This window comes from Narcine bancroftii, chromosome 5, assembly GCF_036971445.1.
Source record: "Narcine bancroftii isolate sNarBan1 chromosome 5, sNarBan1.hap1, whole genome shotgun sequence".
NCBI lineage: Eukaryota > Metazoa > Chordata > Chondrichthyes > Torpediniformes > Narcinidae > Narcine > Narcine bancroftii.
The window spans coordinates 52,246,624-52,259,330 of record NC_091473.1 but is presented as its reverse complement, the minus strand read 5'-3'; the positions used below and the strand labels follow the sequence as shown (position 1 = coordinate 52,259,330).

General features: G+C 43.1%; 1 protein-coding gene across 10 annotated transcripts in view; it reads left to right on the top strand.

Annotated features, from left to right (window-relative positions):
- Positions 1-12,707, top strand: part of astn1 (astrotactin 1) — a 2,519,376-nt gene that overhangs the window by 2,428,333 nt on the left and 78,336 nt on the right. For all 10 annotated transcript variants that reach the window (XM_069937468.1, XM_069937469.1, XM_069937467.1 and 7 more), the window contains one exon: positions 2,762-2,895. In XM_069937468.1, coding sequence (XP_069793569.1) covers positions 2,762-2,895 — 134 coding nt within the window. The remainder of the gene's footprint in view (positions 1-2,761; positions 2,896-12,707) is intronic.

Below are 12,707 nucleotides of genomic sequence, written 5' to 3'. Positions count from 1 at the left end.
ACCCTTTAAGGTACAGACAATAGGTGTGGCTTAGCTCTCAGCCAATCGCTGTAAGCACAGTCTAGATACAGTAACTATATACACTATGTACATTGGTGATAGATCTGTGCTATCACATTCACTTTCTTGGAGAACTGACCCTGGGAGAAAAAAACAAAAACGAGGGAGAGAATGAAAGGAAGGGATAGGTCAAGGACTGTAGCGGTCAGGGGGTCTGACCATCCGGCGTGACCGCTGTGGTGCCGGGATTGGGGTCGCTGGAGTGGTGTCGCCAGCGGGCTCGTCGGGTGCGACTGCTCCGTCGCTCAATTCCCCAGTCGTGTTGTCGGCAGGGTGGCCCGGGTCATTGTGGTGCTGTTGGTCCTTCTGTTGCGGCATGGGGCCTGGGGAATAAAGAGTTGGAGAAGGTTGGGTTGGGGGGGTTTGCTGGGTCTACCGCGTCCTGAGCTAGGTCCCGCACCAAAACAGTGTCCTCCCGCCAGTCTGGGAACTCAACGTAGGCGTAATGTGGGTTCGCGTGGAGTAGAGTCACTCGGTCGACCAAGGGGTCGTTCTTTGAGTGCCGGACGTGGCGTCGCAAAAGGACGGGGCCAGGGACGGTGAGCCATGCCGGTACAGTGGTTCCTGATTCGGATTTCCTCGGGAAAAGGAACATCCTTTCGTGGGGGGTGGCATTTGTTGCAGTACATAGGAGGGAGCGGATGGAGTGTAAGGCACTAGTGAGAACCTCCTGCCAGTGAGAGGTGGGGAGACCTTTAGACCGGAGAGCCAGTGTAACCACTCTCCATATGGTGGCATTCTCCCTCTCGACCTGGCCGTTGCCGCATGGGTTATAGCTCGTGGTCCTGCTTGAAGCAATACCACACTCCAGAAGGTACTGTTGCAGCTCTGCGCTCATGAATGAGGACCCCCTATCACTGTGGATGGAATTGGGGTACCCGAAGATGGCGAAAATACTGTGAAGGGCCTGTATCACTGAGGTGGCAGTAGTGTCTGGGCAGGCCACAGCGAATGGGAAGCGGGAGTACTCGTCAATGGCTGTAAGGATGTAGGTATTACGGTTGGTCGACGGTAGGGGCCCCTTAAAGTCTATGAGTTATCCGGACGGAAGAAGTGGGGCTTGCATTCAGCGCACACCGAACAGGCTCGGGTCATGGAGCGGATCTCCTCGACTGTGTAGGGTAGGTTGCGCGCCTTGACAAAGTGAGCAAACCTAGTGACCCCTGGATGACAGAGCGCCTCATGGAGTTTCCGTAGTCTGTCCATCTGTATGCTGGCGCACGTCCCCCTGGAGAGCACGTCAGGCGGGTCGTTGAGCTTACCAGGCCGGTACAGGATGTCATAGTTAAAGATGGAGAGTTCGATTCTCCATCTGGCGATTTTGTCGTTTTTTATCTTACCACGCTGGGTGTTGCTGAACATGAAGGAGACCGCGCGTTGATCAGTCAACAGTGTAAAGCGCCTCCCAGCGAGGTAATGTCTCCAACGACGCACCGGTTCAACTATGGCCTGGGCCTCCTTCTTGGTCGAGGAGTGTCTACTCTCCGGACCCTGGAGGGTTCTGGAGAAGAAGGCTACAGGCCGACCGGCCTGGTTCAAGGTGGCTGCCAGGGCAAAGTCGGATGCATCGCTCTCGACTTGAAACGGGACAGACTTGTCGATCGCGTGCAGCGTCGCAGCAGCGATGTTGGCCACCTGTGAAGAGCTCCTGTCTTTTGCTAATAAAAGCCTTGGTTTGGATCAACAAGTCTTTGGTTCTTTCGACAAGCTCTACAATTTTATTAGCAAAAGACAGGAGGTCTTCACAGGTGGCCGACCAGTCCAGAATGATCCGACCTGGCTAGGGACACACCCCTTTAAGGCCCAGACAATAGGTGTGGCTTAGCTCTCAGCCAATCACTGTAAGCACAGTCTAGATACAGTAACTATATACACTATGTACATTGGTGATAGATCTGTACTATCACACAGGCGACATGAGTCATGTCAGCAAAGGAAAGGTTACTTTGAGCATGCTACTTGGTTGGGAGTTGTAAAGCTGACAACACTATTACAGCACCAGTGACCTAGGTTCAAGTCCAGCACTTTCTGCAAGGAGTTTCTATGTTCTCTCCGTGACCTGTGTGGATTTTCTCCTGATGCTCCTCCCACCCTCCGAAAACATATGGGATTGTTGGTTAAGTGAATGTAATTAGGTAGCACAGGTTTCATGGACAGGCAGAGTGTTCTACTGCGTGATAAATATATTTTTTAAACTAAAACAAATCATTTTCTTTATGCAATAGTTTTTTTTTGCTAAGTGCCATAAGCTCTCAGTAAAAGTACTCCAATGTTAACATTATAAAGAAAGTGGTGAAAAATATACATGGTTGAGAATAGTCATGTTGATGAACAAGAGGATGACACATGTCTAACTATTTAAACAGCAGAAATTATGTGATTAATATCAGAAGTGCTCTTCTAGATCACCAAATGAAGTGATCTCACATTAAGGTTAACTATAGGATCTATCTGAACACGAATGTAACCACATTTATCACCTAAGTTGAGGTGGAGCAATTTGTGGGGAAATTGTTTTGTGGTGGTGGTGCCGACTCTCAAGTGATGGATTCAGCAATAATGGAAGATATGAGGTCTGGAACTTGTAGAAATTGACTTTCACTCACAATCTTCAAATTCACCTGTTTGCTGCTGACACCATGTCACCAATATTCAGTGCTATGGAGCTGTGTTGCAGCCTAACAAGATTTTATCCTTCTAGGCAATCTATGAAGCAATGTTGAGCCTACTGTGGTGTTCAGGAGGCGGAGACGTCATCGACGACTGGTGTCGATGTGATTCCACAACCTTCAGTGTTGACGGGTTACCAAACTGTGCTCCACTTCCTCAGCCAATGTGAGTATTTGTTTACATGAAGTTAATATGCTTCCAATTACATTCAGTGTTATTGTAATTCTTACATTTTTATAACATTCATACTTTATTAGAATTGAGGTTTCTTCAGGTGTAATGCATTAATTACAAAGTGCAAGCAAGGAAAAGGGAAGAACTCCAGGACTTGACCAATTTATATATGAGGGAATCCTAAATATCTACTCAATTGGAGTAGGGGCAAATAAAGAAGAAACACTGCAGTTCTTTGGATGCTAAATTTCTGTATTTAATGCATAAATTATGAGGATTCAGTTACCTGTGTATCAGCATCTGGAAATCTAAAGTAATATTCCAGTGGTATAAGGGACTACAATTCATGATGTGGTGGTTTGGGTGAGGATGTGCACAATCTAACCTAGCTTAGTGTGTCCTCCAAGCAACAGGAGTCATAGCACCTGGGCAGCAATGAAGGAGCAGGAAAGAGTAGGGAGTGTGCATGATGTCAGTTCTGGCTGGAGGAAAGGAAGATAGGAGAGGACTCAATGCATGAAGCTAGGAGAGAGACTGGGGTCACTAACAGCTGAGAAACACAAGGAGAGCTGGAAGAGTGCACGCAGGTCTAGTGAGGGGAGAAGGTGGTGCGTTGGCCATCATGAGGGTCAGACAGGTGCAAGGAGAGCAAATATCAAGAAATTGTTCAAATGTTGCAGCAAATAAAAAGGCTCAAGGTGCTTCATTGTTCAGCATGTGGAAAGCTGGCACCAGCCAGCATGAGGCATGAATGCCTGAAAGGAGATTGAGAATTATGAAGTTAAACAAAAAAATCTGCAGATGGTGGGGTCAAGTCCAATACACAAACATGCTGGAGAAATTCAGCAGGTCACGCAGAATCCACAGGAAGTAAAGGTAACCAATGTTTCGGGCCTAGGCCCTTCGTAAAGAAGAAGAATAAGGTGGCCTTGTTTTGGCAACACATGAGTCCATGGACAGACGTGTCATTGTGGCAATAGTGTGTGGCATTAAAATAGTTTGCCAGGGTTTGAGGAACTTTTGGATAAAATTCTGCAGAATCGTATTGAGGTGACCTAAGATTTTGCCACTTGTAAAACAAATTTGGAGAGTTGCACAAGAGCCAAGAGTCAGAGGTGCACTGGAGATGGCAAGAGAACTGGAGGCAGAGTGAGGCTGTTGAAGGATTTAATGCAGTGGTGAAGACCTCAGGTTCCGGTAATGCAAAATTCAAGTAGGCCAGGAGGCGCTGAATGATCAGTGTGTGGGATTCAGCTTCAGATAACATGGATGGGGAATGAAATATCATCTGGTTCTGGGGATAACCAAGAAGAATTCAAGCAAGTAAAGGGAGAGTTTTTTAATTGAAATGAAAATATTTAGTCTATCATGGCATTGCCATCTTTTAATACTGTGACTGCACATAAGGATATCAATTGGCTTGTCTGTATTTGATAATTGAGCACCCAAGGGACATGTTCAAATGGATTGATTACAAGCTTGAAAAAAAAATCAGCAGAATTATTTGAATCTGCTTTACTCCTGGTGTTGGGGGTATTTATAGACATTTCATTCAATTCAGAGGGTTTATAACTTTCAATCATATATCTAATTATTGCCAGATAATTTCTGTAAACAACAGGCAAAGGAAAATAATTACTGCAGGAGGAATTTATTTCAAGTTTGCCGTTGTATTAGCAAACTATTATTTCTATTTCCTGAAGGTCTAGATAACCTTAACAACTATGTAAAATAATAATCTATTGATTATATTTATTCTCATGCTGTTTATCAAAAGTGTGTGGACATTGTAAGTCAGCCACAATGTTACTCAGTTGTCCCATGACAACATAAAGAGCACACATGGGATAAAATCCATGGAAATGAACAAAGAGGATTCTTTATTTGTTTGTTCATTGCATAAGACTAACTGTTCATCGACCTCGATGTATGGTGAAATGAAAATGCTTGCTCAGGGACATTGGGAACTGAGTCCTACCCACATATGAGTCATTAAGTCAAGCCGAGGAAAGTTGGTAGCAGAAATGCTGAGGAGAATGTAGAAGTGAACTACGGGAGGAGAAGAGATAGAAAATGAGACACTGCTTTGGCGCTGGATGGCATAGTAGTTATTGCAGTGCTATTACACCCCAATGCTATTAGAGCGCCAGCGACCTGGGTTCAAATCTGTTTCTGCCTATAAGAAGTTTGTACGTTCTACGTGAGTTTCCAGCAGGGGCTCCAGTTTCCTCCCATCCTTCAAAAATGAATAGTGATCATAAGTTAATTTATGTCTTTTGAGGCACAGGTTCGTGAGCCAGGTGAGCCTTTAACCATGCTATATGTCTAAATTAGTGTGAAGGATCCCACTGAGCGTCATGGGTCTGGAACTGAGAGAGAGTGCCATCCGAGTGGTGGACGTGCCAGAGTGAATACGTAGAATTGGCCAAGAACAAAAGAGTCATGACCAGCAAAACTGGTTGCTCAGAACACATTGCACATTCAGCAATTCTGCATTGTGGCAAAATCCCAGAGTGAAAGAAAGGGAACTGCTTGAAGTCCAGGAGAGCCAGCCTGGGATGGAGGGAGATCAGGCTCTGTAACCAAGCCAAGAACCTTCATGAGCCATATCAATGGGGCAAGAGCCATTTGCATATGTACAATACTTTATAGGTTCTATATTGGTTATTTGGTGTCCGGAAGTGAAATGCCAGGGAGCACTGGGTTTAATTTCCTAGTGGTGGAAGGTTGTGGGAGAATTGAGCATGAACTGCAGGTCATGTATTGCCTTGCCTTTGAGATCTGTTCCTATCCTGGCCAGATCAATTAACTTAAGAAACTGGCTTTTTGTACACTATCTTTATTTATTTTAAAATTAAAATTAGAGTCGTCATAAATCTAAAAGGAAATTCAAAAGAAATGTTATTTTAATCATGTGTGATGAAGGAGTGGAATTTCCTGTTACATGGAGTGGTTGAGACAGATAGTGCGTGTGCATTCAAATGAAAGCTCAATGTAAGAGCATTGAAGAAGCAGAAGGAAGTGCGGTGAAGGAGATTGTATGGAATGGCATCCATCATAGTCATTAGCTGGCCTGGATAGATGATTTGTGTGTTGTTAATTCAACGTAATTTAACGCAGTAAACAGCTGTGAAACCTCACATCAGTCCACTAACCAGAATCAGAATTTATTGTCATGAACAAGTCATGAAATTTGTTTTGCAGCAGCGTCATGGAGCGAACATTCATATGAACCATCTTACAAAAATAAATTAAAATAGTGTACAAAAAGGCAGTTTCAAATAATAATTACACAATTATCTTCTTTCTTTGGCTTGGCTTCGCGGACGAAGATTTATGGAGGGGGTAAAAAGTCCACGTCAGCTGCAGGCTCGTTTGTGGCTGACAAGTCCGATGCGGGACAGGCAGACACGATTGCAGCGGTTGCAGGGGAAAATTGGTGGGTTGGGGTTGGGTGTTGGGTTTTTCCTCCTTTGCCTTTTGTCAGTGAGGTAGGCTCTGCGGTCTTCTTCAAAGGAGGTTGCTGCCCGCCAAACTGTGAGGCGCCAAGATGCACGGTTTGAGGCGATATCAGCCCACTGGCGGTGGTCAATGTGGCAGGCACCAAGAGATTTCTTTAGGCAGTCCTTGTACCTTTTCTTTGGTGCACCTCTGTCACGGTGGCCAGTGGAGAGCTCGCCATATAACACGATCTTGGGAAGGCGATGGTCCTCCATTCTGGAGACGTGACCCATCCAGCGCAGCTGGATCTTCAGCAGCGTGGACTCGATGCTGTCGACCTCTGCCTTCTCGAGTACTTCGACGTTAGGGATGTAAGCGCTCCAATGGATGTTGAGGATGGAGCGGAGACAACGCTGGTGGAAGCGTTCTAGGAGCCGTAGGTGGTGCCGGTAGAGGACCCATGATTCGGAGCCGAACAGGAGTGTGGGTATGACAACGGCTCTGTATACGCTTATCTTTGTGAGGTTTTTCAGTTGGTTGTTTTTCCAGACTCTTTTGTGTAGTCTTCCAAAGGCGCTATTTGCCTTGGCGAGTCTGTTGTCTATCTCATTGTCGATCCTTGCATCTGATGAAATGGTGCAGCCGAGATAGGTAAACTGGTTGACCGTTTTGAGTTTTGTGTGCCCGATGGAGATGTGGGGGGGCTGGTAATCATGGTGGGGAGCTGGCTGATGGTGGACCTCAGTTTTCTTCAGGCTGACTTCCAGGCCAAACATTTTGGCAGTTTCCGCAAAGCAGGACGTCAAGCGCTGAAGAGCTGGCTCTGAATGGGCAACTAAAGCGGCATCGTCTGCAAAGAGTAGTTCACGGACAAGTTTCTCTTGTGTCTTGGTGTGAGCTTGCAGGCGCCTCAGATTGAAGAGACTGCCATCCAATTACACAATTATAAATAACAATCAAATACAGTAAATTCCAATATTGTGTAGATCTTCTTTCTTCATTCTTCATAAGGCAAAGTTACCAGCACATCGCCTTGAAAAGAGTGATCTTTACCACCACCCTGGACCAGTAAAGTCTGTAGTCTGTGTTGTGGGCAAGAGACAAGATCCAAAGAAACAACAAAATAAAGTCAGTTTTGGGCTTGTCAATGTTCCTCCGTCTCCTGTAGAAGGCAGGCTTTGATGATGGGTCTGTTCAGAAACACGGTTTTGGTCTTGATCTGAACCTGATGAACAAGTCTCTTTTTGTCCAGAATGGTCTCAACAATTTTTCCAGTTAGCCAGGAGTTTCAAAGCACTGAATCATCCATGATGATCACGTTGTCTCCTGGTGAGGTATTGCCTGATCAGGACGACCGATGCTAGTGCTCCGGACCCCGTTGCTTCCCATGCTGATGTCAACTCTCTCCTCTTGGCCCGCGGGTAGACAAGATGGCACCAACCACGAGGCATGGAAGGATGGCCACCCTCCATCTTGATCTGATGACAGACTAGATGGTGCTGACCTCAAGTGCGGCAAGATGGCATCTGTGGCTTCGCTTGATGCTTCACTTCCGGTGGTGGGTCCCGCCACGAGGCATAGCAAGATGCTGGTGACAAACAGAACAGAGAGGCGGAGGTCAGTCCTTCAGGACTCGGGCATGGGTTGAGCAATGATTCCCGGTTTGACACGAGGTCGTCCTCTTTGGGTTCCCTTTAGCCTGGCAGGTCTTCACTCAATCAACTTGCTTACCACATCCTGAATGCACGGAGTCCTTTGCAGGACATCGGGTGCGTGGGTGCTGTGCCTGTCCACAGAAGAAGCACCTCTGGTCATGCGTGGCCACAGTGGTCGGTGCTGGGGCTGCAGGGTCACAAGCGCTCCAACGAGTAGTGGCCAGTAGGAGAATACCAACCCTCCCCAGAAAAGAAGGAAAAAAGTAAAGAAAAGGCAAAGCTCCAGACACACAAACCACAACAAATAAAAAATAAAGGTGTGGAGGAAATGGCACCAAAGAAAGAAAAGCCAAAAACAACAGGAAGAAAAGAAGAAGGAAAGATGCCGGAAGAGAAAGGTGAAGACCTTACCTGTACGAAGAAGCAGGGACCCACCGTGGAAAGAGGAGCCCACTCCCTGAGGTCAGTGGAAACCCCGTAGGGTCACAACCCACTGAACACAGGACTACAAAGATGGCTCACGGAGCCAAACAGAGGTGCGCAACCACACATGCGCAAGGGATCACACATGTGCGATGCGCACGCACGAGGAATCACGCATGTACGATGCGCACAACCAAGACAACACCGACGGGAGGGGGGGACCAGCTGTGGAGTGGAACTTCACAGCTTGAACAGCTGAGAAAGACCCGACAGCAGGGCTCCCAGCGGGAAGATACAGAGAATAACGGGAACGGGAGGGAGGAGAATGAAAAAAGGAAATCAGAGACACAACAGATAACCAGCCCAGAAGAAGAGGACCAACATCAAGACACCATAATTTTTTTAAAAATACCCAACAAACTGAGACAAACAGCCCAACAAGAAAGTCAGAAGAGACACAGATACAAGGAAGACAAGAAGACACAAACCCTAGAGCAGACACAGAAGAAGAAGAAGGAGAATATCAAGCTCTGCACAGACAAATAGAAGATAAAGGGAATGGACTGTACATAGATTTAAAAAATTTCAAGAATATATGGAAGCAGTAAAAGAATGGCAGATATGAGAATTTGATGAAATAAAAAGAAGAATAAAAGGTACAGAAGAAAAAGTGAGTAGATTAGAGATGGTCATGACAGAAATAGAGAAAAGGGTAGACAAAGTGGAAGAATGAGAAACAGCCGTAGAAATGGAAGTGGATGACTTAAAAAGAAAATTGGAAGAAACTGATAAAAAAGTTAAAGAAACACAGGAGTTATTAGCTCAGAAGATGGATATAATGGAAAACTATAATAGGAAAATATAAAGATTGTGGGCCTGAAGGAAGATGAAGAAGGCAAAGATATGAAAGAATTTATAAAAGAATGGATCCCCAGGGTCCGAGGAGTGCCAGAAATACAGGAAGGAATGGAAATAGAAAGGGCACACAGAACATTAGCCCCAAAACCACAGCCACAACAAAAACCAAGATCCATTCTAGTAAAATTCCTGAGATATACGACAAGAGAAAATATATTGAAGGCAATGAAAAAAATGAGAGAAGACTAAAAGCCACTGGAATACAAAGGTCAAAAAAAATTTTCTACCCAGACATAAGTTTTGAGCTCCAGAAGAAGAGGAAGGAGTTTAACGCAACAAAATCGATCCTTTTGAAGAAAGGCTATAAATTTATGTTAAGATATCTAGCGGTGCTTAAAATAGTTATCCCGGGGCAGCAAAGCAGACTGTTCTCGGATCCGGAGAAATCACGAGAATTTGCAGAATGCCTGCAAAACAGACAGAGAGATGAAGAGATGTAACAAGAACAAGATTGACAACAAACTTCATATAAAGAAGAAAAATAATGTACAAGTAAGAACTAAGAAGGGGAAGAAAGGGAGTAAAGGAAGTAAGGAGGGAATTAAGAGGGTGAGCTTTGTTATATGTGAAGATAAAAGTCTTTTCTGAAGGGGGCTGGGTGGGAGAGAATAACAGTCACTGCAAAATCAGTTGATGCTTGCGAGTGGGTTCGCAATCCAAATGGAGAGGGGAGTTGTGGTTGCCCGGCAAGGGACAAGGGGTAACTCAGAGAAGGGGGGGACATTTGGGGTTAAGGGAATTTTAGATGTGGGAATAGTGGAAATATTTTATGTTTTAGAAGTGTTGTCTTACAGTGTGTTCAAAAAAAGAAAACAGAAATGGATAAGGAGGAAAGATGGTGATGAGGAAGCGGAAATGAATGGTAAACAAAGTATGAAATGGCCATGTTGAACTATATGACTATAAATATTAATGGAATACATAACCAAATCAAAAGGAAGAGGCAGTTAAATTTACTGAAGAAAGAAAAAATTGATGCAGCATTCGTGCAGGAAACACATCTAACTGAAGTGGAACACAAGAAATTAAGAAGAGACTGGGTAGGGCATGTAACGGCAGCATCACATAATTCAAAAGCCAGAGGAGTAGCTATATTAATCAATAAAAATGTACCAATCAAAATAGAGGAGGAAATAATAGATCCAGCAGGGAGGTATGTTATGATAAAGTGGCAGATATATTCAGAACTCTGGAATTTGCTCAATGTATATGCACCTAATAAAGAGGATCAAAAATTTATGCAAGATATCTTTTTGAAGATTGCAGATACGCAGGGGAATATACTGATAGGAGGGGACTTTAATCTTAATTTGGACTCAAAGATGGACAAAACTGGACAAAAGACTAGCAGAAAGAACAAAGTAACCAAATTTATGGTTAAATCGATGCAGGAAATGCAACTTTTGGATATATGGAGGAGACAACAGCCAAAAGAGAAGGAATACTCATATTATTTGGGTAGACACAAAACATACTCAAGGATAGACCTGTTCCTGTTGTCAGCCCACATCCAAGGGAGAGTTAGAAAAATGAAATATAAAGTTAGATTGTTATCTGATCACTCACCCCTGTTCTTAGCAATAGAGCTGGAGGACATCCCACCGAGAACGTATAGATGGAGATTAAACTCCATGCTACTTAAAAGACAGGATTTTAGAGAATTCATTGAGCGACAAATTAAAATGTACTTTGAAATAAATACGGAATCAGTGAAAGATAAATTTATACTATGGGATGCAATGAAAACGTTCATCAGAGGGCAGATAATCAGGAAATAGAACAGCTGGAAAGGGAAATAGCAAGTACAGAAAAAGAATTAGCAACAAGGGAAGATACAACAAAAAGAAGAGAATTGGTGGACAAAAAAATAGAATATGAAACACTACAAACATACAAGGTGGAGAAGAACATAATGAAGACAAAACAGTATTATGAGCTAGGAGAAAAAAACGCACAAAATACTAGCTTGGCAGCTTAAGACAGAACAAACTAAAAGAACGGTATTGGCATCAAGGAAAAATGACAAACAAATTACATATAACCCAACGGATATCAATGAAAACTTCAAGGAATTCTATGAGCAATTATATTGAACTGAGAATGAAGGGAAAGAAGACAAAATAGATGAGTTTCTAGCTAAAATTGAACTACCGAAATTGCAAGAGGAGCAAAATAAATTAATAAAATTATTTGAAATAGAGGAAATACAGGATATATTAATAAAATTACCAAACAATAAAATGCCGGGAGAGGACGGACTCCCAATAGAATTCTATAAAACATTTAAAGACATTAATTCCTCCTCTCCTGGAAGTAATGAACTAGATTGAAGAAACACAAAACATGCCAGATTCATGCAAAACAGCAATAATTACAGTAATACCAAAGACGGGGAAAGATCCACTAACACTAGCATTGTATAGACCAATATCTCTACTTAACACAGATTATAAGATAATAGCTAAACTATTAGCAAACAGATTGGCTGACTGTGTACCAAAAATAGTAAAACTAGATCAAACCGGATTTATTAAGAAAAGACGAGCAGCGGACAATATCTGTAAGTTCATTAACTTAATCCATGCAGTACAATGAAACAAGACGCCAACAGTGGTGGTTGCCTTAGACGCAGAGAAAGCCTTTGACAGAGTAGAATGGAATTATTTATTCAAAGTACTACAGAAGTTCAACCTACCAGAGAAATATATTAATTGGATTAAAGCATTATATAAGGGACCATTGGTGAAGGTGACAGTAAATGGATATATATCAAACCAATTTAATTTAAGCAGGTCAACTAGGCAGGGATGTCCACTATCTCCCTCACTGTTCGCGTTAGCTATAGAACCACTGGCAGAACTGATAAAAACATAAAATAAAATAAGAGGGATAAAAATAAAAGAGAAAGAATATAAAATCAGTCTATTTGCAGATGACGTCATAGTATACTTAACAGAACCAGAAATATCAATAAAAGAATTACATAAGAAATTGAAGGAATACGGAGAAGTAATGGGGTACAAGATCAATGCAAATAAAAGTGAAGCGATGCCAATGAATAATGCGGATTTCACAAAGTTTTAAGAAAGAATCACCATTTAGATGACAAACACAAGCAATCTGATACCTAGGTATACAACTAGATAATAATCTAGGCCATCTATACAAACTAAATTATCAGCCATTAATGAAGAAATTACAAGACGACTTAGAATATTGGAAAGATTTACCACTAACACTGATAGGAAGGGTAAATTGCATTAAAATGAATATCTTCCCAAGGATACAATACCTATTCCAATCGTTACCAATTCACCTAACAGAAAAATTCTTCAAGGAGCTAAAGAAAATAATAAGGAAATTCTT